This window comes from Oryzias latipes, chromosome 18 (genome assembly GCF_053564925.1).
Source record: "Oryzias latipes strain Hd-rR chromosome 18, Olatipes_Hd-rR_3.1".
Lineage (NCBI taxonomy): Eukaryota > Metazoa > Chordata > Actinopteri > Beloniformes > Adrianichthyidae > Oryzias > Oryzias latipes.
This window is the reverse complement of record NC_136254.1, coordinates 12568019-12591901: the sequence shown is the minus strand read 5'-3', so window position 1 is coordinate 12591901 and position 23883 is coordinate 12568019. Positions and strand designations below refer to the sequence as shown.

The 23883-nt window shown below is 41.3% G+C and overlaps 2 protein-coding genes across 5 annotated transcripts in view; both read right to left on the bottom strand.

The window, feature by feature from the left end:
• arhgap36 (Rho GTPase activating protein 36) overlaps positions 1-2178 on the bottom strand; it is a 43698-nt gene extending 41520 nt beyond the window's left edge. The window contains exon 1 of the mRNA XM_004079984.5: positions 1977-2178. Coding sequence (XP_004080032.2) covers positions 1977-1994 — 18 coding nt within the window. The 5' untranslated portion in view covers positions 1995-2178. The remainder of the gene's footprint in view (positions 1-1976) is intronic.
• Positions 2179-3867: 1689 nt separating this feature from the next.
• nhsl2 (NHS-like 2) overlaps positions 3868-23883 on the bottom strand; it is an 81669-nt gene continuing 61653 nt past the window's right edge. For all 4 annotated transcript variants that reach the window (XM_011487666.4, XM_011487667.4, XM_011487668.4 and 1 more), the window contains 6 exons: positions 23399-23575; positions 17304-18345; positions 16041-17205; positions 15215-15506; positions 14211-14328; positions 3868-6860 (listed from right to left, as the gene is read on the bottom strand). In XM_011487666.4, coding sequence (XP_011485968.1) covers positions 6521-6860; positions 14211-14328; positions 15215-15506; positions 16041-17205; positions 17304-18345; positions 23399-23575 — 3134 coding nt within the window. In that variant the 3' untranslated portion in view covers positions 3868-6520. The remainder of the gene's footprint in view (positions 6861-14210; positions 14329-15214; positions 15507-16040; positions 17206-17303; positions 18346-23398; positions 23576-23883) is intronic.

Below are 23883 nucleotides of genomic sequence, written 5' to 3'. Positions count from 1 at the left end.
TGTTTAGAAGATACAGCAAAAAGGCATTCTGCCTCAAGCTGCAGTTTGAGTTCTAAGAAGATTTGATTACGTCTTTCAAAGTTAATGCTGTCTGTGGAAAAATCTTCTTAGTGCGGTTGGACAAGACAGAAGCTTCCGAGGAATTATCCTGCACCAAGGGATAAAGGAAAGTAGTTAAAAGACAAAAAATAAATCCTTGTGTGAAAAAACTAAATGCAAGTCAGGTGGCTCAAGAGAAAAAGTAGAAACAGGAAAATATTTAATCTGCAAGAAGCTTCCAGACCTCAGAGTGAAGCTGCTCTGCTGCATCTTCACTGAACCCAGTGGAGAAGAGTCAGTCTGTGAGGCAAAAGGCCAACTCCTAGGCACTTTAACATTGGGAGTTGGGTCATCTAGGCCCACTAGACAGTGCGCTGAACCTTTTTTCTTCAATGATTTGTGATCTTCACTGGTGTCCATGGATTACATGAGATCTTTCCACCTTTATCCACCTTTGTCATGGTAGGGATAACGTAAATGTAAGGGTGGGGTCATCTAAGATAGCACAAGGGTTAAGATCCATCAAAGGTTTTGCTAGTGTTTCAAACATTCGTGCTTTATCTCCGAAGAGCCCCCACCCATCCTCAAATTATGCTCTATTAGAGCAGCCACCAGCAGCGCAGACTGTTATGAAGCATAAACACGGGCTTCGTGTTTAGAAGAGTGGCACATATTACAGGAAGATTGACATTTGCAGCCGTGAAATTTCTTCCTATCTGACCAGACTGAACTCTTTCACTGACAGCACGAACGTCCTTCATCATCTACACTCGGTTCATTCTGATCAGGGGCAGGGGGCTCTGTGTAGCCCCCAGTGGAGGCAGGTACACCCAGACGGTCAGTCCCAGAAAGATCCACACTCTTAAAGAGCAGCTCAAAGGTTCCAATCAACCCACAATGGGCTTAAACCTTAAGAGAAAAAAAACAAGCTGGGATTCAATCCAAGAACCTCTGACGTTTTTGGTGTTATTCTAGTTTTCATGTACAGATTCATAAAACTCTGCATGTCTGTCTAGAAGACGAAAGTGAATAGAAATGACCCAAACATTACTCTTTTACACAGCAAAAACTAAGTATCAAGACAGTAAATAGATACTTGTTTTAGAAAAAAAATTCTTTTTTTCTGTCTTGCAAGTAAAATAATCTTATCAAAAAAGTTTTTCAGTAGTGAAATCGTCTCTTCCCCAGTCGGCAGATGTTTTGCTGTTTCAAAGAAAATCTGCCAACGGGGAAAGAATTTTTGACTTCTTTCTAAGAGGCCTGTTTTTGTGGTGTAGTAGGGACTCCACAGCTTCACATAAAAATACACACACAAAAAACAGCAATACAAACAGACTTATTAGCACACACAAACCCAAACACACAGACACACAAATATACAAATACCACACATGTACATACAATAACATAACACATCACATACATTAACACAGAAAAACAAAGGCACACACAAACACACAACACAAAGCCCTAATAGACACACCCATGCCAAAAACACAAATAAACAAACAAACAAACACACACACATGTGCACAACAAATAAATACACAAAATACACACTTACAGAGGCAGAAATGATTACAGACAAACAAGAAACACACAAACGTTCACAATAACACTAAAACAGACACATTTCACACAAAATAGAACACATATGCAAACACACAAAAACATGTTCATGTCCCGGAGGTTTTAGATGATGGAAAGGTAGAACAGGAAGAAATAGATTCTGCCTTCAGAATTGAGAGGGATCTCGTTCAGAAGCTCTGCTTCTGCGGTATTTCCGCTGCAGCAGCAGGTCTGAAGGTCAAAGTTCGCTCAACTAGACTCTTCCAAACTGCATCACCCCACCTTTACTTAATCCAACTGTAGTTTAGGTGTCACTGCTCATGCGCAATCACCCACGACCCGTGGACAGAGAGAAAGTTGAAACTTACCACGTAAAAGAACTCCATGTCTGCCCACACATGTACGGCCTGAAGAGTGCGCGTGAACGCTGCAGGTCCATTCAGGTTGAGTCAGGCACGAGCGTTGGCGCGCTCTGCGTGCGCGATGGGACGGCGTGGCACCCAGGTCTTCCTCACGCGCGAGTCCTCTTTCTGCTGCTTCTTCCTTCTTCTCTTGGACTTCGCCTTCCCCTCCCACCTCCCAATACCTCTGCCACCCCCCCTTCCAAGTAATCACACACGCCCCTCCCACTTTCTGTTTATTAAGTCCTCATTTAATTCCAGCTCTTTCATCACTCCCTTAATCGCTTGCCTTTAAATTATTATAATAAGGTTTTTAGCAAGTGTTTTAATAGAGTGAAGTGTTGGCCCTTTGACAGACTGGAGACACTCTGCCTTCTTACAGACCCACTCCACTGAAAATTGTGTTTCTGGTGTTTTTAACACTTGCTGCATTTTTTCTCATGATGGAGGACAAATAATAGAAATAAAATTGTGTTTAATGTTGCATTTCTGGACATTTCTTTATTCAAATGGTTGTGAATCAGGAGCAGATGAAAAAATGCAGCTTGAAAAAACTTGGAAGTGTGACATAGGTGCTACATTTGGTCGGCCACAAGCTCCCTCCGGATGCAACCACTTGCAGACAAATAGATCCATGTACATCTTTGTTTTCCTCGTATGACTGTAATGGCTGGACAGCTCTGATAATGCTCACCATTTTTATTGTATCGGTAATTTTTGGTAGGGGTGTGAGTCCTGCCCACAACTCAGAGGCGAATTTCTAATAAACTCCTGCTGCTCTGCAGAAACTATCTAGAAAACAACATGTTTTTAGATTTTTCCTTGTTTGTTCGCCTTTCGGCATATCCTTTCAGGGGTTGCCACAGCAAATCAGTTTTCATTGATTTGCTCAGGTGGTTTGGCAGAGATTTATATTATCTTCCTGACACAACCCTGTATTTTATCTGGGCCAGGGACTGGCACAGGGAGACAGAGACCTGCCCCCCCTTGTGGCCAAAAAGTTAAGCAGTAGCATGAAAGGTCCTGCCCAAGGACCCACCCTGGATGAAGCTCACCGCGTCCCTGATAAACGCAATCAGGTTTCCTAAGCAGATGTCCTAAACGCAGCCAACTGAGCCATCCAGCCGCTTGATTTTGGCTAAAAACAGCAATCAAAACTAAGACCACTGGGAACCCCTTTACGAACTTTAACAATTGGGACCCCACAGCACTTGGCAGGACAGTGAAAGATGGATGGACTCATGTTTTGCATTTTCATAATGATTTCAAAATGATGAAGCTGACTTTTATAAAAAGATTGAACATGGCTTTGATGATGTGTTTTAGTAATGGTTTTCTAATGGTGTTGTGTATTTGATAACACTGGCAAGTTGGTTTGAGTGTGTATGTGTGTGTTGTGTCTTTGTGCTTCTTGTGTAGTTGAATCTGGGTGCATGTAAACGGTAGGCGTATTACTTATAAAGCGCTTTAGTACCTTCTGAGAAAACCCAGAGCAGTGTACGGTCTCATTCACCCATGTGCACAAACATTCACACACTGACATCGGCTCTGTTGCCCAACACTGGTGCAAACTTTTAACCACAGGAGGAATGTGGGGGTCAGCGTCTTGCCCAAAGACACTTCAGCACATGGGCAATCTTCTAATCAGACGTTGACGATTGTACTTCTGCACCATGGCTGCCCAAATGGCCCCCGTGTGTGTGTATGTGCACGTTTGAGTTTACGAAAGTCTTTGTGTGTATGTTAATGTGTGAGACAGTGTGTGCATGTTTTGTGTGTCTTTATGTTTGTTTATGCCAGTGCGTGTGTATGTTCTACCACATTAGGTTCTACACAGGAGCAAAGCTAACAAACAGCATTTTAAACAAGAAAAATAATTTATTCATATAGATATAATCATCATTTCATCACAGGCAGCGATCAGCTGATCAAAGCATGGACGAGCAGAAAACAGGATTTCTGATAGATACACACATTTACTTTAAATATGTTTTTAAATGAGGAATAACAAAAATAGAATAGCTCCAATTATTCTCTGTCTTTATGTGTCTGTGTTATCTTCTCAGGCCATTGCTGGGGTCCACACTGGACAGGGGTGTGTTTGTTTGTTTCCCCTTGTTTGAGGTGGCAGAGGGGTGGGGTTTTACTGGTGCATGATTGACCTTGTGGTTTGGATTCTAAGGCAAATTGAAAATCTGTCTCAGCCTTCTGCTTCTTTTCACACAAGCAAGTATAGATGTAAATAAAGTTACAGTTTTCAAATAATACAGGAATAAAGTTTATAAATTTTGAATAACTTTTATTTTCTAAGATTATTTGACTAACAGTTCTGACCTTTTTGTTAAAAAAACAGAAGATCTCTGTCAACCCCAAACCTAACACATGATGTCAGTGATATTGGGGGGGGGGGGGGGGGGGGGAATTCTGTCCACATACACACAAGCTGCCACTGACTGAATTTCCCTCCAACATTTTTCAAATGCCTGAATATGCAGATAAAAGACAGAAACAGGGAAATGTGGGAACACCCCCATCAGCGGGGTCGGGTGGGAAGGGCAACAGAAAAAAATACAAATCTTGTCTGAGATTTGTCTGTGTTTTTCTCTGTCTGGAGCTGTGAGTTTGTGACTGAGAGGGTGGGCTGAGATCAGAACCTCATCTAAACTAGAACCTCAAAAAGACCAGGACCTCACTAGACTAGAACCTCACTGAAGTTAGAATCCCACTGAGACCTTAACCTCACAGAGATCAGATCCCCACTAAGATCAGAACCTCACTGAGATCAGAACCTCACCTATACTAGATCTTCACTAAGATAGTAACCTCACAGAGGCCAGAATCCTAGTTAGATTAGAATCTAAAAGAGTCTAGAACCTCTCACGGGGTTTTCAGATACTCCTTTTATTCAGAATTCCTCTCAGTTCAGAACAAGGTCTGTCATTTCACACAGCCTTAGGGCAACATTTTAGCTTCTAGCCCTGGTGCTTAATCAGAACACAACTATTTGCTGGGCTCCAGTGAAGAACCACTATCATAATGGACATACCCAGCTGGGGGCGGGGTTACCTAACCAAAGAAAAGGGCATAAATTATCACTTCCTTCACAAAGTGATTGAATGAATGAACTTTTCCATACTCAGTGATAACTCAGTACACCACATTTTCTGTTATGCAGTGGCGTATTAGACATAAAAAATAATGTCGTACTGACTGCACCAGCTGATCGCTTAGATTCGGAAAACCATCGGCAGCCCCTTTCTGGTCTGAAAGGTCTGTCTGTGATCAAAACCTTTATGATACCAGAACCTTTGGAATCTCTACTGTTCTTTCTTTGGATCTTGGGCTCTTTTTGAGATATTTTTATTACATTAAACCCCCTGCTTGATTGCCAGCCGTCTTTCCTTTCACACATGCTGGTGTCTCTTTGCAACTCCCATGGTGGGACATTTTAAGTGAACTCCGGAGGTCCACGTTCTTCTAGTTCTGGTCAGAGGTTAAGGAACCCCCTAGACTTGCTCTAAGGCTAGAGACCCCTACACAATCCACACATACAGTCACAAGGAACACACAAAATGAGGTTCACCTGCGTCACAGGCAGCTAACTTCCTGATTGGCACTTCCAATGGCACAAACAAACGTGCACACGTGCACACATGTACATATGTCAGGTCTGTCTGTGTTCTCCAGCAGTCATTTGGTCCAAACAGCACAGACACAGAATGAGTAAAAACCCTGTTTAGTAACCAGACCTGCTTCATACTCTCCATCCAGAGATTCAGCAGGCCTGTGAACACTTGCACAGGTGCGCCTATGCAGGCCGCTTCCACCAGGCATTAGTGCTGGCATCTGTCCTTCCGTCAGAAACAACAGCTGGTCTGTGATCGTGGTCCTTGAATCCAGACTGAGTCTGCAACTCCCACAAGACGAGTACAAGAAACATCCATCAGGCATGATGGGATGGGAAAGCCAAGGTTAAAACTCCTTTCTGATGAGAAGAAGAAGAAGCAAAGAAGCATAGGAGAAGAAAAGTGCAGGTGTCCTTCCTGTGAGGAATGCAGGAAGGTCACCCCCAGCAGGTACATGAGACATAAACATCTCTACAAAAAGCCGGACAAAGCTGCATGGACAACAGAGGAATGGAGATGCCATCAGTTCAAGGTTCAGGAACACCTTCATTCCTTTGCAGGTTTGTTGGGTTTCTAGGAACCGCTGACTTCATCCAGAAAGTTTTTACATTCTAAGTGTCATAGTCCATTCACCACCCCTCCAGCCATGTTCCTCAGGACCCCTCCCCTCTTTTTTTTCCCAAAGCGTTTAATTGCAGTCAGAAGAAAGAGTCTCTGTAAGAACAAGGTTGATCCACAACTCTGTGAAGAACACCTTTGTCCAAATTTGCTTCATCTGGTTGGACTGTGCAAACTGGCAGTCAGTGGTTGAAGGACAGTAACAGGGTCCCATCCTAGTGGGAAGTTGCAGGCTGTACACTTAATGGGGGTTCTGTAGACCTCCATTCATTGGTCAAAGGGTTTGTCACTGACAAGTGGAGGATCCTCCCCCTCGCTGTTAGATGGCGTTGTGGTAGAAAACTCTGTAATGCGTCGAGCCAGAGGGTTTGTGCTCTTCAGCAGTTCCATAGCAGACACTCTGGCTCCCCCGCTGGAAGACTTGCTGCCCTTTTTCTGCAGGAGAGCCATGAAGTTCTCGTTGCGGGAGCTGGACCTCTGGCTGCTGCCCAGTGTCAGGTTTCTTGGATCAGCCCCGCTGCTGCTGTGCTTCACTGGTGACACCAGGTTTTGCCGGCTGCTGAAGGAATCCGAAGGCTCCTTGCGACCCAGAACCTTCCGCTTGGATCTGAAAAAGACCATTGTTTTTTTAGTCAATACTCAGGGTAAAACAATATGTAAAATGACAGGCCGGCAACAGGTTAATAGTTTCATAGATATTCTTCACTTTAGATAAGCAGCAGTCTGCCTGAAGAAAGCTCAGCTGGAGCTCCATGTTCTCTTGTTGGAGGTAAAAACCCCACATCCTGTTCTTAAAGCTCATTTCAGCTACATACAGGTATGAAGACCTGTTGCTTAGAGACCAGCGTTCATGTGTGTGAGACAAGGAGCTTCTGAAATAAGGACATGAGTCAGCTCACATGCGTAGCCTAATGTGTTGTTTCTATGGAAGCCACAACACACCTGCTTCACAATAAGGCCGCCTTTAAAAAACTGAATGTTATTAAAACTAGTCATAGTTTTCACCGACACAGTCTGAGTGGAGGCGCCCCCCAGAGGGCAGAAACCTGCAATTGTCCCTTTCTAACCAGCTATTCAGAGTTAAGATTGCCTAACTTCATTGAATATGACAGATAGCCACTGCAAGACAGACCAGGGGGGTATTCCAGAAAGCAGGTTATGCTAGCTCCCACGATAAGTTTGAGGCTAAGGAAGTTGATAACCTCAGCTTTCGGTTCCAGAAATGGAGGTATGTTTCAGGGTAGGTCAAGTTGCCATGGCAACTCATGCTCTGAACATAACCTGGTCCGGAGCAGGTTTAGTTGAAGCTTAGTTTGTTTACAGAGAGGTGAAGCAGCATGGCGTGTCCATTTGAAGATGATTTAGTGGATGAAGAAGCTCAGATAATACTTTTTCCACCATGAGAGGGTGATAAGACCACATATGGATGTTGGAAAAATAAACTTTTTTACTTTGATCTAACTTAATTATTTGCTTCAGTTAAGATAAATCATTTTTTGTTAGGTCACCTTAAAAATAACACGTAGTTTCAGACAATTATTTTCCTTTCATTCAAATTAATTCAATTAAGTAGGTTTAACTTTGGTGCTGCTGTTAGATAGGCACTGCAAGGTATTCTGGGATATCATTCCCTTTGCCTGTCTGGACGGATTTGGGTTTAAGTGTGGGTTTTTGACAAAATGTGTTTAGTTGTTTAACTGTTTTGGCTGTTTTACTGTGTTTTGCCGAGTTATTTTGTCCTTCTATACTTACGTCTCTGCACCATGAGTGAGAGTGAAGGAGAGGATAATGAGTTTATATAGCACTCCTACCTTCTTCAATTGTAATTATAATGATGGAGAATTCTTTAATGAATTTTGCACTCCGTGCATTTTTTTCCCCCGTCCTTTTAATTGTTATAAAAATGAGCATATCTGCCGGCTCAAACGTAGACATATGAGAGTTCAAGAATCATAATTATTTAAGATGGAAAAAAGATTAATTGAATTGGAGTAATGTGACATATAGGCTACGTTCACACTGCCAGCTGAAACGACCCAATTCCGAATTTTTTGCCCCTAAGTGGCCCAATTCCGATCTTTTCATGACAGTCTGAATGACACAGATCCGATCTTTTCAATTGCGACCCAGGCCCCGTGGGTTTGCCGGCCTGATTCCGAATTGTAGCCGTTCTTTTCAATTGCGACCGCCGTCTGACCGGCCAGGCGACTTGATTCCGAACTGTACGTCATCGACACGCAACAAACGTCATCATTTTGCGTTAAAGTAGGCAGGAACGAGAACGTAAACATCAACCATGGTGGACGATGCTGCTGAGATCAGTCAGTGGAAGGGAAGCGAGATCCCCGATTGGATTCATATTTGGGCTGATCGCTCTTTTCAGGCCAAACTCCAGGGCTCTTATTGCAACTGGGCGGTTTTTGAAAAAAATTTCCAGATAAATGGCAGAGCGTGGTGTTGAACCTTTCCCGCGATAACTTTTTTTTCTTTCTCCCCTTTGACCGTGCTCAAGCGCGGGGGACCCGAAGCGATCCTCTTCCTCCTCCCTGTTCTGATCCTTAGATTCTCCAGAACGGGTTAATAAAGAGTCCATAGCATTTATTTTGGGGGAAACCTTCTTTTATTACCGTCCTCCGTAACACACAACATGAATGCGCGCACACACTGCCCCCCCCCCCCCCCCCCCCTATTCTCTATCGCGGCACGCGCTTGCACACACGCGGGCGAGCGGCTCCAACACATACACATTTCCATTCCACAACAGTGGGTACAGACGATCCAGACTCCATTGCCTTCTTAAAATGAGAAGATTGTAATTGTGCTGCTCCTTCGTGAAAATAAATTTAATATTACAAAAAGAGCTCCGCTTTTGACAACACTGTTGACATCCATTGTTAACGTTTGCTCCGCAAACAAGTGACGTCGTTCACCGTTGAGTATTCTTCTGGCTTCTGCGCATGCGGGTCTCGTTTGGGTCGTGTCACGGTCACACTGGAGATCACAAAAGTTCGGATTTACTTGGAAATGTGAACGGTCTAGCAAACAATTCGGATTTTTTCAAAAAATCCGAATTGAGCATTAAGCCCTGCAGTGTGAACGTAGCCTTAGTTAAATAAATATGTTTACTTTGTCTGTTCTTCTACTACAAGCAGAAACTCTTTTTTTGATGATGCAGCCGTGTTACTTTTTTGATGGACGTATAATCTTCATACGCCGTCATTAAAATCTTAGACTCCGCCTCACTGAAGTGTCGCGCTCTCTTTTTTTCTCCACGCGTTTCCATGGTGAATCGGCGATCCATTGAGAATATCTTTATGTACATGCCGCGCACGTGCATTAACCCAGGGTTACCAAGTCGAGAGTAATTACGCCAACTCATGTCCGGTCTATTGGAACCGACATACCCCGAGTAAGCAAGTTCAGGCGGATTTCAGCCAGAGTTCAGGCTTAAAGTCAGGGTAGTTTAAACATGCTTCCTGGGGGGTATTCCAGGGGCCTGTTTCAGAAAGGAGGTTCAACCAACTCTGAGGTTGAACTTGAACTCCGAGTTGGTCAATCGGGAGATTAACAACTCTGAGTTTTCTGTTTCAGAGAAGCTGATCCGAGTAAGATCAATCAACTCTGAGTGGACTGATTCGGAGGTGAGCGTGAGCACCGCGACTATAAGAAGCCATTATCAATGGAGCGCAGATATCACGAGTCACCATGGCAACCGTGAAAAAAAGAGGTCTGCGTATTTTTCGCCAGCTGAACTTGACGTGCTGCTGCAGAGTTACAGTGAATATGAGCACATATTATTCCAGAAGAAAAGCAACACCGCTGCATCTGCAAAACAGAGACAGTTAGCGTGGGAAAACATAGCTGCTCAAGTTAATGCCTAAGTTTGCATTTAAATCATTGTCATAAAATATTGACTGTAATAATTTTTTAAAAAGCGTACGGTGTGAAATAATAAATGGGGATATTTAGGAGTACTTTTGAAGTGTTTTTCCTGGTGTAAATGCATGAAATGCTGCATAGTGTACAGAACCAATCTGGGGGGAAATGCATTTAACGTCGGTAATGTTTAGAGGACTTTCTTGTTAACCTTCCCCTCTTGCAAACGTTGGTCATTTTAATATTAATACATGCAATTGTGTTTTTCAAAGTGAACTTTTTCGGGGTTCACTTCCCGTTCGAAACCCTCAACCTCCAGAGCGGATTAAGAATGACTCCAAAACAGTTATTCTGGGAATGACACCTTCTCTTTATTTAACTAAGTGCTCCGTCCTCCGAACACACAATATATACCGCGCTCTACCCCCCCCCCCCCCATCTGCACCTGCACTCGCCCCTCCCCTTCTCTCTCGTGGCTCGCACCCCGCTCAGCACACACACACTGCAACACTACCCTTGTATTGATCAAGTGGTATAGGTTTATATGGGATTAAGAAAGTAAGCAGTGCTAGCAAATTGTGTTTCCAAAAAGTAATTGCTACATTAATCTAATTCAATGTCCCTGATTTCATTTTCACGTAGATGCAATCCTGCAGGAATTAAAAGAACATGGCAGCAGCTAAAAGTGAAAAAAAAAAAAATCGAGTCTTCTCAAAATCCTCGTAAATGTAATTCTCTACAAATTATTGCAGCCTCCTCGTCTATTGGGTCCTCCAAAAAAGAACAAGCCATTCTTGTCACTTGTCTCTGTGTGACGGACATTTGGGCAATGAAGGTTAAAGCGAAAAATACCGCTTCGTCTTTAAAAAGGGGAGGGGACCGGCATAAACTTTGAGTTTGGAGAATAAAACCTGCTCCCGACCAGGTTAGGTTCACAGCATAAGTAACCATGGATACTGACTCCGAGTAAAAGTTACCTCTCTTTCAGAAACGGGTTTGACTTACTCTGCTTTCTCTGGTTTAACAAACCTCCCATTCTGAAACGGAAAACCCAGGGTTTCCCTGATTTCAGGGTTAATGCACTCAGAGTTTACACTTAACCTCCTTTCTGAAACAGGCCCCAGGAAGCATGTTTAAACTAGCCTGACTTTAAGCCTGAACTCTGGCTGAAATCCGCCTGAACTTGCTTACTCTGGGTATGTCGGTTCCAAAAGACCGGATATGAGTTGGCGTAATTACGCTCGACTTGGTAACCCTGGGTTAACGCACGGTACATAAAGACATTCTCAATAGATCGCCGATTTCTGGAGTCACCATGGAAACGCGTGGAGAAAAAAAAAAAAAAGGGCGACACTTGAGACGGAAGTGAGACGGAGTCCGAGATTTTAATGACGGCGGATAGAAATTATAAGTCCATCAAAAAAGTAACACGGCTGAAAGATAATTTAGTTAAATTTATTCAAACTCAATAATTGTTTATACAACTCAAATTTACATATTTATCTATCTAAATGTCACATTACTTCATTAATCTTTTTTCCATCTTAATTACTTATATTTCTTGAACTTTCATATGTCTAAGTTTGAGCCGGCAGATATGCTCATTTTTATAACAATAAAAAGAACGGAAAAAAATGCACGGAGTGCAAAAAGTCTTTACAGAATGTTCCATCACTGTCATAACAGGTTTGGGTGGTAGAGGTGCTATATAAACTCATCATCCTCTACTTTACTCTCACTCATGGTGCAGAGACGTAAGCATAGTAGGACAAAATAGCTCGGCAAAACACGGTGAAACACAGTAAAACAGCTATACAACTAAACATATTTTGTAAAAAACCCACACTTAAACCCAAATCCGTCCAGACAGGCAAAGGGAATGATATCCCAGAATCCCTTGCGGTGCCGATCTAACGGCAGCATCAAAGTTACACCTAATTAATTAAATTAATTTGAACGAAAGGAAAATAATTGTCTGAAAACTACGTGTTATTTTTAAGGTGACCTAACAAAAAAATGATTTATCTTAACTGAAGCAAATAATTAAGTTAGATCAAAGTAAAAAAGTTTATCTATACAACATCCATACGTGGTCTCATCATCCTCTCATGGTGGAAAAAGTATTATCTGAGCTTTTTCATCCACTAAATCATCTTCAAATGGACACGCCATGCTGCTTCACCTCTCTGTAAACAAACTAATCTTCAACTAAACCTGCTCCGGACCAGGTTATGTTCAGAGCATGAGTTGCCATGGTAACTTGACCTACCCTGAAACATACCTCCATTTCTGGAACCAAAAGCTGAGGTTATCAACTTCCTTAGCCTCAAACTTATCGTGGAAGCTAGCATAACCTGCTTTCTGGAATACCCCCCTGGTATACCCCCCAGGACTTAGTTTGGTTTTAGTAGGAAACTGTTTCCTTTTGAACCCAACTTCCAGTGGTCTTTTGAGAAATGGAATGCTTCGTGTTTTTGTATTTGCCTAGAATATGACTATAGAATGTGGCAGCTGAGGCCAAATATATTTGAATCAGGCACTTTGTTACCAAAACTGCATAAACTAGGTTGTCAACTAAAGTCTAAGCTCAGACTTCAAAATCCACTTCAATCCTCTTTTGATCTATTTTCAAAGCATTCCAGTGGTCTTTTAATTATAATTACGCCATTTTTAGTAAGGATCAAAAAACCCTGTGTCGTTTACTAGGATAGATTAAGCAAAGCAGCAGAAGTTCATTAGTAATCCGCCTCTGAGTTGTGGGTGGAACTGTTGGCACGGAGTTAGCCTGCCCTATTCCCCATCATGCCTTTGTTTACACGCGTTCACTCTGGTTGCTTACAGCCCTCTTACACCCCCAACCCAACATTACCAATGCAACAAAAATGGCGAGCAATAATGGAGCTATCCAGCCCTAGAAATATCGAGATGCCAGCTCGGACGAGGAAAACCAAGAAGTACATTGATGTATTTTTTCTGCAAGTGGATGCATCAGAATGGAGTTGAGCAGGGAGCTTGTGGCCTACCTACATGCTTTTTCCAACTGCATGTTTTCATCTTTTCACAACAATTTAAATAAAGAAATACTCAAAAAGGCAATTTTAAGCTTAATTTTCTTTATATTTGACCTTCATCAAGGGAAAAATGCTACAAGCTACCATTCACGCCAAACACTACTAGTTTTATCGCAGTGGGTCTTTAACCCTTGTGCTATCTTAGATGACCCCACCCTTACATTGACATGTTCTCCCTACCTGGACAAAGGTGGAAAGATTTCATGTAATCCATGGACACCAGTGAAGATCACAAATCATTGAAGAAAAAAGGTTCAGAGCACTGTCTAGTGGGTCTAGATGACCCAACTCCCAATGTTAAAGTGCCTAGGATAGCACAAGGGTTATACATGTTATAATTGGGGGCCCATTTAAACTGCAGGTGCATCTTACCTGACTGTTGCATTCTACTCATATTTATGTACTTTGGTGTTTGATTCAACTCCAAGCCTGACTACAACATTCGTGAAAGTATCTATCATGTTCCAAAATTAGCATCAGCAGTTAGCTCTGGTTGTTATTTACAGTGAGGTACTTCTTCCTGTTTACCCCCCAGGTTACAACATTCTGATCAAAAACAAAAAATAACTCTCTGTCCCTTTGTACTTCAATGTTCTGGGCAGTGTGGCTATTGTTCACTTTTCAGCATATCCCTTCAGGGGTCGCCACAGTCTCATTCATTGATTTGCACAAGTGGTTTGGGAGAGATTTTTACGCCGGATGCCCTTCTTAACAAAACCCTGTATTTTAAGCGGGATGGGGACCAGCGCTGACTTAGGCCCCCTTGTGGCTACATAGTTAGGCAGTAGCACGAAGGTACAAGGAATTCTCCACCATTAACATGTAAAAATCAATTAAGGTTCAGCTTTTTAAAAAAAACTCCCCAAACGACTCCCCAAACCTGACCATTGTAAGCCATCTAATTGGACCCTGTTTGACCCTTGAGGTCTGTTTAAACGTCACATGACTAAACCTATGAACACAAAGCTATTTTTAGTCCAGTGTGTGGTGCTGCAGATGTGTGGTGGAACCTGTGTATGATGGTGAACAGGTCCTCAGTGGTGTGTGATGGAGGTGTTCTCATCATCATGTCATCGTCTGTTTCTTCTGCAACGTGGAAAGAGGTCTTCTCGCTGACAGCTGATTCCCCTGAAGAAGAAGGAGCATTTGATAGCAAAGTGACAAGAATAATTCAAGTCAGCTGTAATATCAGGAGATGGAAAAACCCATTTGGGATTCAGCCCTATTTTATAAACACTAAAAAAATCTTAAGCAGCATTCTCAGTCAGATATCAGCTAGTATGAATTTAAATCCTTTTTTTTGTGAAAATTTCTTTCCACATTGATTGTAATTCACAACTCCCCACCAAAGGTTTTGAATGGACCCCAAACTACCAAGAGTAAATAAAAATGTACTGATCAAGTCTATAAGAAGTTAGTCCTTTAAAAGTTTTACCAAAGTCAGTACATCCAGTGTTCTCTTATTGAATGCGCCTAAGTAAACATCTGATCCATGCACTCCAGCCTCAGAAGACCTAGTATAAGTGATTGCTGTGTTACACATGAAATCCATAATAATTCAACTCAAAATGTTTTTTTTTTCTTGCTAACATTGACCAACACACACAGTGAGCCTAATTGAGAATAATGCAGAACACGGGGTTTTTGTGCACCATTTCATCCCTTAAGTAAGTAAATTAATCAGATAATAAAATTGCTGCCCAAACACAGACTAGAAACCTGGTCAGGATGCACCCCGCCTTTGCCCAACAGTAGCTGGGTTGGCTCCAGCAACCCCGTGACCCCAAAAGGGCTTCAGTGTGGTCTTCTGCAAATGGATGTAATATATTGTCTATACAGTTTGTGCATTTAGATAAACTAGCAGTAAAGGTTTGGACATACTTTTCAGTTCATTTACCAGAAAACTGTAAGATTCCCCCCGTCAGAGTTAGAAACAAGCCAAATCATCTGTTTACCATTGAGACCTGCTGCTAACAAACTATCTGAACCACAAAATCCAAGAGTTTAGACAAACCTGATCCAATCCCACTACTTGACATCTTCTCTCCCCGCTCTGAAAGAGAGGAATCCTGCAGCGATGACTCTTTGGAGCTGTCCTCGTCGGTTTCCACATAGTTCTTGTCTTGGTAAGATGTCTCTGAAGCCTGAGTAGAAACTTCATCTGGGGGGAATGCTGCAGTTGGAGATCGCAGGTCGGTAGAGGTGCTAGTCTGATGTATCTGACGGTCTGTGCTCCCATTAGTAGATGAGTGAAGCGATGTGGGAAGAAGCAAGACATTCGGCTTCTTGGGGACTGGAGGAGGTACCTGGCAAAAGATGATCAAGTTTCATAAACTATAAGACACCTGCGTAGAAAAGCCATGAAGTTAGAAGGATCAGAGTTGCTTTCTACGTTGCTTTGTATCTGGCATCTGTCCTTAAAATGTATCATTTTGAACTCAGACTCTGATCATCTATTGATAAATTAACTTTCTTTACATATGTCTACCTTCATGAGAAAAATGTCACAAGAACATGTTGAAAACACCAAGAACCCAATTTTCCTCTAATTCAGGTCTTCCAACAACAGAACATTTATTTTAAACCATTTTCAAACAAAATAAATTATTGTCAAACTGGAAAACTATAATAAAGTCCTGTTCAAAACTATTTAACCATCTTTAACTTGAGTAAACAATTTTAAACAGAGGTAAACATTAAAATCTTTTAAAAATTCTCCTCAAGTTAAAATAAAAAAACAATTTGAACCACTTCTAAACTTAAAAAATAAATCCCCTTTGAATCCAATGAACCATTGAAACTTTTCTAATCTAATAAAACATTTCCTGAGTTCCTTTTACCTTGGGTTTCTTTTTGTCAGACAATTCTGCAAGGCAGGAGATAGTCATTCTGGAGGGAAGCGTTTTGCTCTTGTCGGGAAGCTCTGGTACCTCCTGGTTACTACAGGGAGATGGTAGCGAGCCTCCATCTACAGGACCAAACAGTAATTCTGATTCTGTGTCAAGTTCAGGCTCCAGCAGTGGATCTTCTAAAAGAGGTTGGGGGTCTGGGAGAGGAGGGAGGTCGAGGAGAGTGTCAGATTGAGGGAGGAATGGGTGATGATACCCAGTCTGCGGCACGTTGGTTGAATTTACATCAGGAAGAACTGTTGGACCAGTTGGAGAGTGGGGGGGGAGTTTTTTAGGTTTTGGCTTTTTCATGACTTTGTAAATGTTGCCTAAGGGCACGGGCCGCTCCACAGGGGAGGCTGGAGGGGAGTCAATGGCATGGGGGGAGGTGGACGAGGGAGATGGGGATTTGAGGGGAAGGTTTATGGGCCGTTTCGGCAGTGGAGGCTTGACGGCAACGGGTGGTTTGGGTTTTGGTAGAGTGGGTGGGGGGCTGGGGTCTTCCCTAAAGTCTCTTCCATGAAGCTCTTCTTCAATGGTGTCAGAAGCTCCATCAGGACAGTCCTCCAGGTCGCCACGGGAAATAGAACGAAGTCGAATGGTCTTGAGCTCATTCTGAGTGACCATGGGTAATGCCTGTGAAGAACTTGGGCTGACTTTTCCAGGCTTTGGAGTCGTAGAAGTGTCAGAATGTCGTCTGCTGGCCTTTTGCTTTGGCTTGATGGATGACAGCTCCAAGTGTGCATTCCCAGGCATTTCAAAGGACAGCCTGGATCTGGCAGTTGGGTCCTTAGGCGAAGGCAGTGATGATTTCCTTTCTGGTATCTTTGGCCGCATCTTACACCCAATTGTCCCAACTGTCCCCTGGCCCGACACATGACGGAGTGGAACAGTTGGGGTGGGCGTTTCTGACTGACTGGAGTAGCCACTCGATGGCGACATAAACCCCGGAGGCTTGAATGGGGAGGACGGCTTGGCATCAGTCTCCACAGAGAGCTGTGAGGGCGAGGTCGCTCTGGAGGTGGACGGGGAGTCAAGGAGGGACTCTGAGCTGCCTCTGACCTTCATGCATTCCATCACTGTGGTCCCTGTGGCTGTGCTGGAGCCTGACAATGACCTGCGACAGAGAAAGTCAGAAAAGGGCACTGAAAAACTGTCTGACAAACAGATATTATAAGATGAAACACATTGGATCAGTCAGTCTGATTCATTCACCTGTAGGGGTCATTGCTCTTCCACTCTCCTAGCTGCCACTGATTAGCAAAGGCCTCTTCTGTTTCGCCTTCAGTGTCTGGAGCCTGGATCTCCAGACTTGGAGGTCCATTGCGTCCCCCTTTGCCCAGCTGTCGTTCTCCAACACTGGCTTTTGAAGAGGAAGCTGGAAGGAGGAAGTCAGGTTGGAAGTCTGGGAAGTGGTCTCTGGGTATGTGAAGGCTCTTTGGCCGGCCATCTCGGTACAGCCCTCCTTCGTGTCGGATTCTTCCCTCAGTTTCTCCCAGGTTTTTCATGAGAGAGACGCTCCTCACAGGGGGGGGAGGCTTGCGCTTTGACTTCTTTAGTGAGATGGAACGCGATGGAAAGCGCAGACGGCCATCTGTGCTATATTCAGAGGCAGACACGGATATGGTGTCAGCAGTGCTTGTGCTGTCTTCAGAGCTCCCTTTAGGGTAAAGGAGGGCATAACTTTCCCCTAGGAAGTTGTGATGTTGGCTTTCCGTTGCCAAAGTATTCCCATTCCCGGCAAATGAGTCAAAGCAGAAGGAGCCAGAATCCGTGGGAGTCGAGAGGGAACGCTCTCGGAACTTAAAGGCATTCTGGGCTGCTATGGATCGTGCTGACCTTTCTCTCCCTCGTCCCGGTTCCCTGGCACCATCAGCTTCCCCCCCCTCTGCTGCGGCCCCTTCCGTTTCACTCCTCCTCCCCATCGCCATCCCTGCCACTGAACCCGTCTGTTGGTTGTTCCAAGTAGTGCTGGAAGCTTTGGTCACAGTGGTGAAAGAACTGGAGTGCGAGCTCCCCGAATGTCCTGAGCTCACCAGCATTACTCCGTCCTGCGTTCCTCCTGCGCTCCTGATGATGCTGTGCTGCTTGGGGGGGACTGCGGGGCCTTTGCTTATTGTGTGATTGTAAGACTCTTTCCAGGCAGCGGGAGAAAATGTGGAGCCTTTAGGTCCGTTCCAGGGTGTGGAAGATGAGCTGGAATACAGCAGGCCAGAGTGGTCCATGGTCTTTTCCCGAGGATGCTCCAAACTGTTATCTGCAGACAGGAAGGTCCATTCTTTTGTTAACCTCTGACTTGAATTAACAAAATAACAAAGGACCAGTGTCAATGTGTAACAACCACAAAGCATGTTGACAAAATATACAAGCATCCATCATGACAACAAAAATCCGAAGCTGGAGTATTTAAAAAAGCATTAGAAAAAAATGACATTTTTATTTTGGATTTTTTTATATGAACTATTTTACTGTTGGAGAACATATACAGAAATCTGCTTCTATCTGAGGAGATGAAAGTAGATTTCCTCCTGATTGGTTCTGACTCGAGGTCCTGCAGCTTGCTACAGATCTCAGACCTACTGAGTTTAAGAACAAGCAAGAGAACTTATAACTGTTTGGTTCCCCTCTATAAAGGATTTAAAAAACCAGAAGAACCCATAAAACAACCCTATTACTGGTATCCAGTGAAATGACTTGGGAACATGAGTTCAGTGATCTGGGTTCTGGTCCAAACTCTGGCAGCGGGGTTCTCAATGACCTGCAGTTTTTTAGGTCTGCGACAGAAGTCCAGCCTGCAGTATATGAAATACTGAAGGAGCATAAATTGAAAAATGAGACCACGGAGTTAATGAAGATGAACAGAAGCTACATTTCAATGTGACTATAATGGGATAGGCTCCAGCAACCCCATGACCCCAAATTAATTAAGAAGGTTTAAAAAATGGATGCATGGAGGATGGATGGATGGATGGATGGATGGATGGATGGATGGATGCATGGATGCATGGATGGATGGATGGATGGATGCATGGATGGATGGATGGATGGATGGATGCATGGATTGATGGATAGATGGATGGATGGATGGATGGATGGATGGATGGATGGATGGATGGATGGATGGATGCATGGATGGATGGATGGATGCATGGATGGATGGATGGATGGATGGATGGTATTTAAGATGTAAAGACTGGTAGGTGGATGGGACTTAGCAGGAAACTGGAACTTTAAAATCTGTTTATTTTCCATTTTTTATTTATCAAACTTTTCTCTTGTCAGATAAAGGAATCAACAGCTGATAGTGGCACGTCACAAATCTACACATATTACCTTTCCACACATTTTATGGTACCTAAAGTAAATGGAATAGTAATGGAATGATGTTCCCACTCCATAATAAACTCATCCTGATCATGTTCATTTCTTCAGGAAAACCAGGACGACGTAATTGTAGAAATGTATCCACTCAAAAAACGTTCACTTTGAATGAACATAAAAAAATTATGGAAAGGATTTCCACATGATTAGATTGCGTTACTTGAACAAAAATGAATCATGTTGGTCCTACTTAATTTATTTAAGTTGGGTCAGCTTAATGTATTTAGGTTGGGTCAACTTAATGTATTTAGGTTCAAACTAATAAATTTAAGTTGATTCAATTTAAATACAGCAGTTGCACCCAACTTTAAATTGATATTGTTGCTCACTCTAAAAAGAAAAAAATTGATCCAATTTAATTGAATCACTTCAATTGGTCACACCTAAGTAAATTCAGTTTATTTAACTTGAATTTCTATTTTTTTCTTTAATTCTATTTATTCATCTGTAATTGATATGTTGTTCCAAAGTTACAACCAATGGGTCTTTTAATTTTCACATCAAAGACATGAATTATCCAGTAAAGTCCCACATCACAAGACAGAAGCTCAAATTCCGCGAACTCTGTCATAAGTATTGGACCATTAACAATATGCCACACAAGGGGGTTGATCATCATCCTCTACCAAACTTTAACTCATGGTGCAAAAAAAAATAAACATAACAGTTTAAATCACTAGTTAAAACAGAGTAAAACAGCTAGACAATAAAACCCATGGACAAAAACTCACACTTAGACCCCAATCTGCCCAGATAGACAAAGAAAATGGTATCCCACAATTCCTTGCGATTACTAATGCATCCAATTTAATGGTATCATGTTGGATCAACATGATTGAAATTAGTAACTTTTAAATGGATTATTTTTATGTACAATCGACATGATTCATTCACGTAAGATTTACATACATAAAATTTTCTGGTTGAAATGACAAGTTACTTTTTCGTTAACTTAATTGGCTGGTAATTTCCTTTTTTTGAGAGTTATGATAAAGAAAATTATAAAAGAACCAGTCTACAAAAGGTTAAGAAATGAAAAAACCATGAATGCTCTGAATAATGACTTATCCAGACAAAACTGGAACTCTGTGTACAGAGAAAAAGATGTCGATATTGCTTATAAATGTTTTTTAGAAATATTTAGCTCACTTTACAATAAGAACTGTCCAATTTATAAATTCAAGAACAAATTTGCCAAATGCCCTTGGTTAACCACCGGTCTACAAAATGCTTGTGAAAAGAAAAATAACCTCTATAAAAAATTCTTAAAACAGAGGACAAGAGAAACTGAACAAAGATATAAGTCATATAAAAGTAAACTAACTGAAATAACACGTTACAGTAAAAAAGTGTACTTTAATAATCTACTGAATGAAAATAAATACAACGTAAAGCGAGTTTGGGAAATATTAAATAACATCATTAAAAATGGGACAAAAATGCGAACTTATCCAGATTACTTTACAGATGAGAGGGGTCAAAGCTATAACATCAATGAAGCAGCAAACGGTCTCAATAACTACTTTGTGAACATGGGTCCAGAGTTGGCAGCGGAAATTCCAAAATGCAAAACTAGCAAAGACAATAATCCACCCATCGAAAGGATCCCACACTCAATCTTTCTCTCTGATGTGAACGAAAATGAACTGATATCAATTGTGAATAATTTCAAGAGTAAAAACTCAAAAGATTGTGAGGATATAGATATGAAGGTGGTGAAAAAAGTCATCTATAGTTTATCTAAGCCTCTGACATACATATGTAACTTTTCATTACGAACTGGGAGATTCCCAAACCAAATGAAAATAGCCAAAGTGATTCCTATCTATAAGAGTGGAGACAAACACCAATTTACAAACTATAGACCTGTTTCTCTTCTTCCACAATTCTCAAAGATTTTAGAAAAAATATTTAATGATAAATTAGCTTCATTTATTGAAAAACATAACACTATAAATGAAAACCAATATGGTTTTAGAGAAAATAGATCTACCTCATTGGCTATCATTGATGCTGTGGAGGAAATCACAAATGCTCAGGACAAAAAGAAATATGCGGCTGGAATTTTCATTGACTTAAAAAAAGCATTTGATACTCTCAATCATGACATCCTACTTGACAAACTGGAAGTGTATGGGATAAGAGGACTAGCGTTAACTTGGGTCAAAAGCTATTTAACGGGAAGAAAACAATTTGTCAAGATTGATGAATATACATCAGAAACCAAAGAGATAAGTTGTGGTGTCCCACAAGGATCAATTCTAGGCCCGCTGCTATTCAATATTTACATAAATGACATATTCAATGTTTCAAAGCTTATGAAACTCATATTATTTGCTGATGACACAAACATATTCTATTCTACAGACAATCATAGGGAACTTATCAAGGTGGTGAACACAGAGTTAAATAAAATAAAATTATGGATGGATTACAACAAATTATCTTTGAACCTAGATAAAACCAAAGTGATGTTTTTTGGAAACTTCAATGCAAATAAAGAGCTCTCAATTGAAAAAAATAATGTCTTAATCAAAAGTGTTACAGAAATCAAATTCTTAGGGGTTTTTATCGATGACAAACTAAGTTGGAAGCCACACATCAGACACATACAAACTAAAGTCTCAAAAAGTATTTCAATCGTAAATAAATCTAAACATATATTAGGATACAACAGTAGATATTTATTGTACTGTTCTTTAATATTACCATATTTCACCTACTGTATAGAAATTTTGGGGAATAATTATAAGAGCTCACTACATCCTCTCTTTTTACTTCAAAAACGAGCCGTCAGAATTGTACATAAAGCCGCATATCTTGATCATACAAACAATCTATTTTATCAATCAAGACTTTTAAAACTGTATGACCTTGTGGATTTTTACACTGCGCAACTTTTATACAGAGCCAGTGGGAAATCGTTACCATTCAATATCCAAAAACAGTTCTTAAAAAATGAAGGAGGCTTCAAACTGAGGGGATGTTGGAACTTCAAGGTCAAATTGATAAGAACCACAAAGAAAAGTTTCTGTGTGTCGGTGTGTGGCACTAAACTTTGGAACAGTTTAAGTAATGAGTTAAAAAAAATTTCAAATATTCAAATATTCAAGAAAATGTATAAAGAAACTCTTATTTCAGGATATGAAAATAAGAGGATTTAAGGATCAACCGGTGTTTGAATAATTCCAAATCCATGTGTGAACTTGATTGTGGTGAAATAATCAAAGCTCTTTTAATTACAACTAATGATTATTACATTGTAATGTGCAATAATGATTACTGAAATGTTTGAATTACAATCAATAAGCTTTTGATTTTATTTACTTGATCTGCAATGTGTAGCAATAATTACTAGTTTGATGTTATCATGTGTTCTAATGATAATCAATTATTATTACATATCGGTATCGTTACTGTTTACTGAAATCATGAATGAATGTATTCTGAAGATCATCAATCATCTCTAGGCACTGGATTTTGTTACTTGAAGAGAATCTATCTGATCAGAACTGGATTTAAAAACACTGTTAAACTATCAAATGAATGAACTCAGTAGGGGTGGGATTATATAAGCTTGCTTCTTTCCACTCCTTTTCAAGCAATAAATCAAGCTCTACCTAACTTTAGTTAATGATCACTGTATTTAATTAAGCAAATGTGATTTAAGTGACGTGTTTGTTTTGTTTTATTTTCTGTCTTTTTAATCTATGCATTTCATCATTTCTGTAATGAGTTTGATAAATATGTGTAAATTCTTTATTGCTTTGACTACAATGCTTGAAATAAATCAATAAAATAAAAAAATTAAAAAAATGATATACGGCTAATTATGCTCTCAAAAAGAGAAATGTCCTCCACCTGGTTGATTTTTCCAGAAGTCGCTGATTCTGAAAACCTTGTTTTAAAACTCAGTCAAAGCTGCACACCTGAGGCGGTGTCGAGGTTGGAGCGTGTCTTCCTCAGAGGCAGGGTTTGGTGTGGGGTGTCGCTCACAGGCTCCAGGGAGTGGGGCTGCGGAGGAAACGGGTCCACAGGAGGAGGGGGAGGGGACTGAGAGTGCTGCAGGAGGTCCACCCCGTGGAATTTGACTCCTCCCTTTTCACCTGAAGAAAAATGAAGGAGCAGGGTTAAAGTTTCTGCGGCAGGAATTTTAAAATTTGATAAATAACATTCGGGTCAAAATCAGCAGCAAAACAAATGACGTCCGGATCCCCAGAACATGAATAATCTTCATCGTGGTCTTTTCATCACAAACTGGTTAGTTAAACGCTTCGTTCTATAATTCTAATAACTACCCCCCAAAAAACCATGAGCCTTTTCTGAAGTTTATTAAATTCACCAGAGACAGAAACTTTCCATTGTTTTGATAGATCAACAGTGTTCTGTTTACTAATAATAATAATGGATTAGC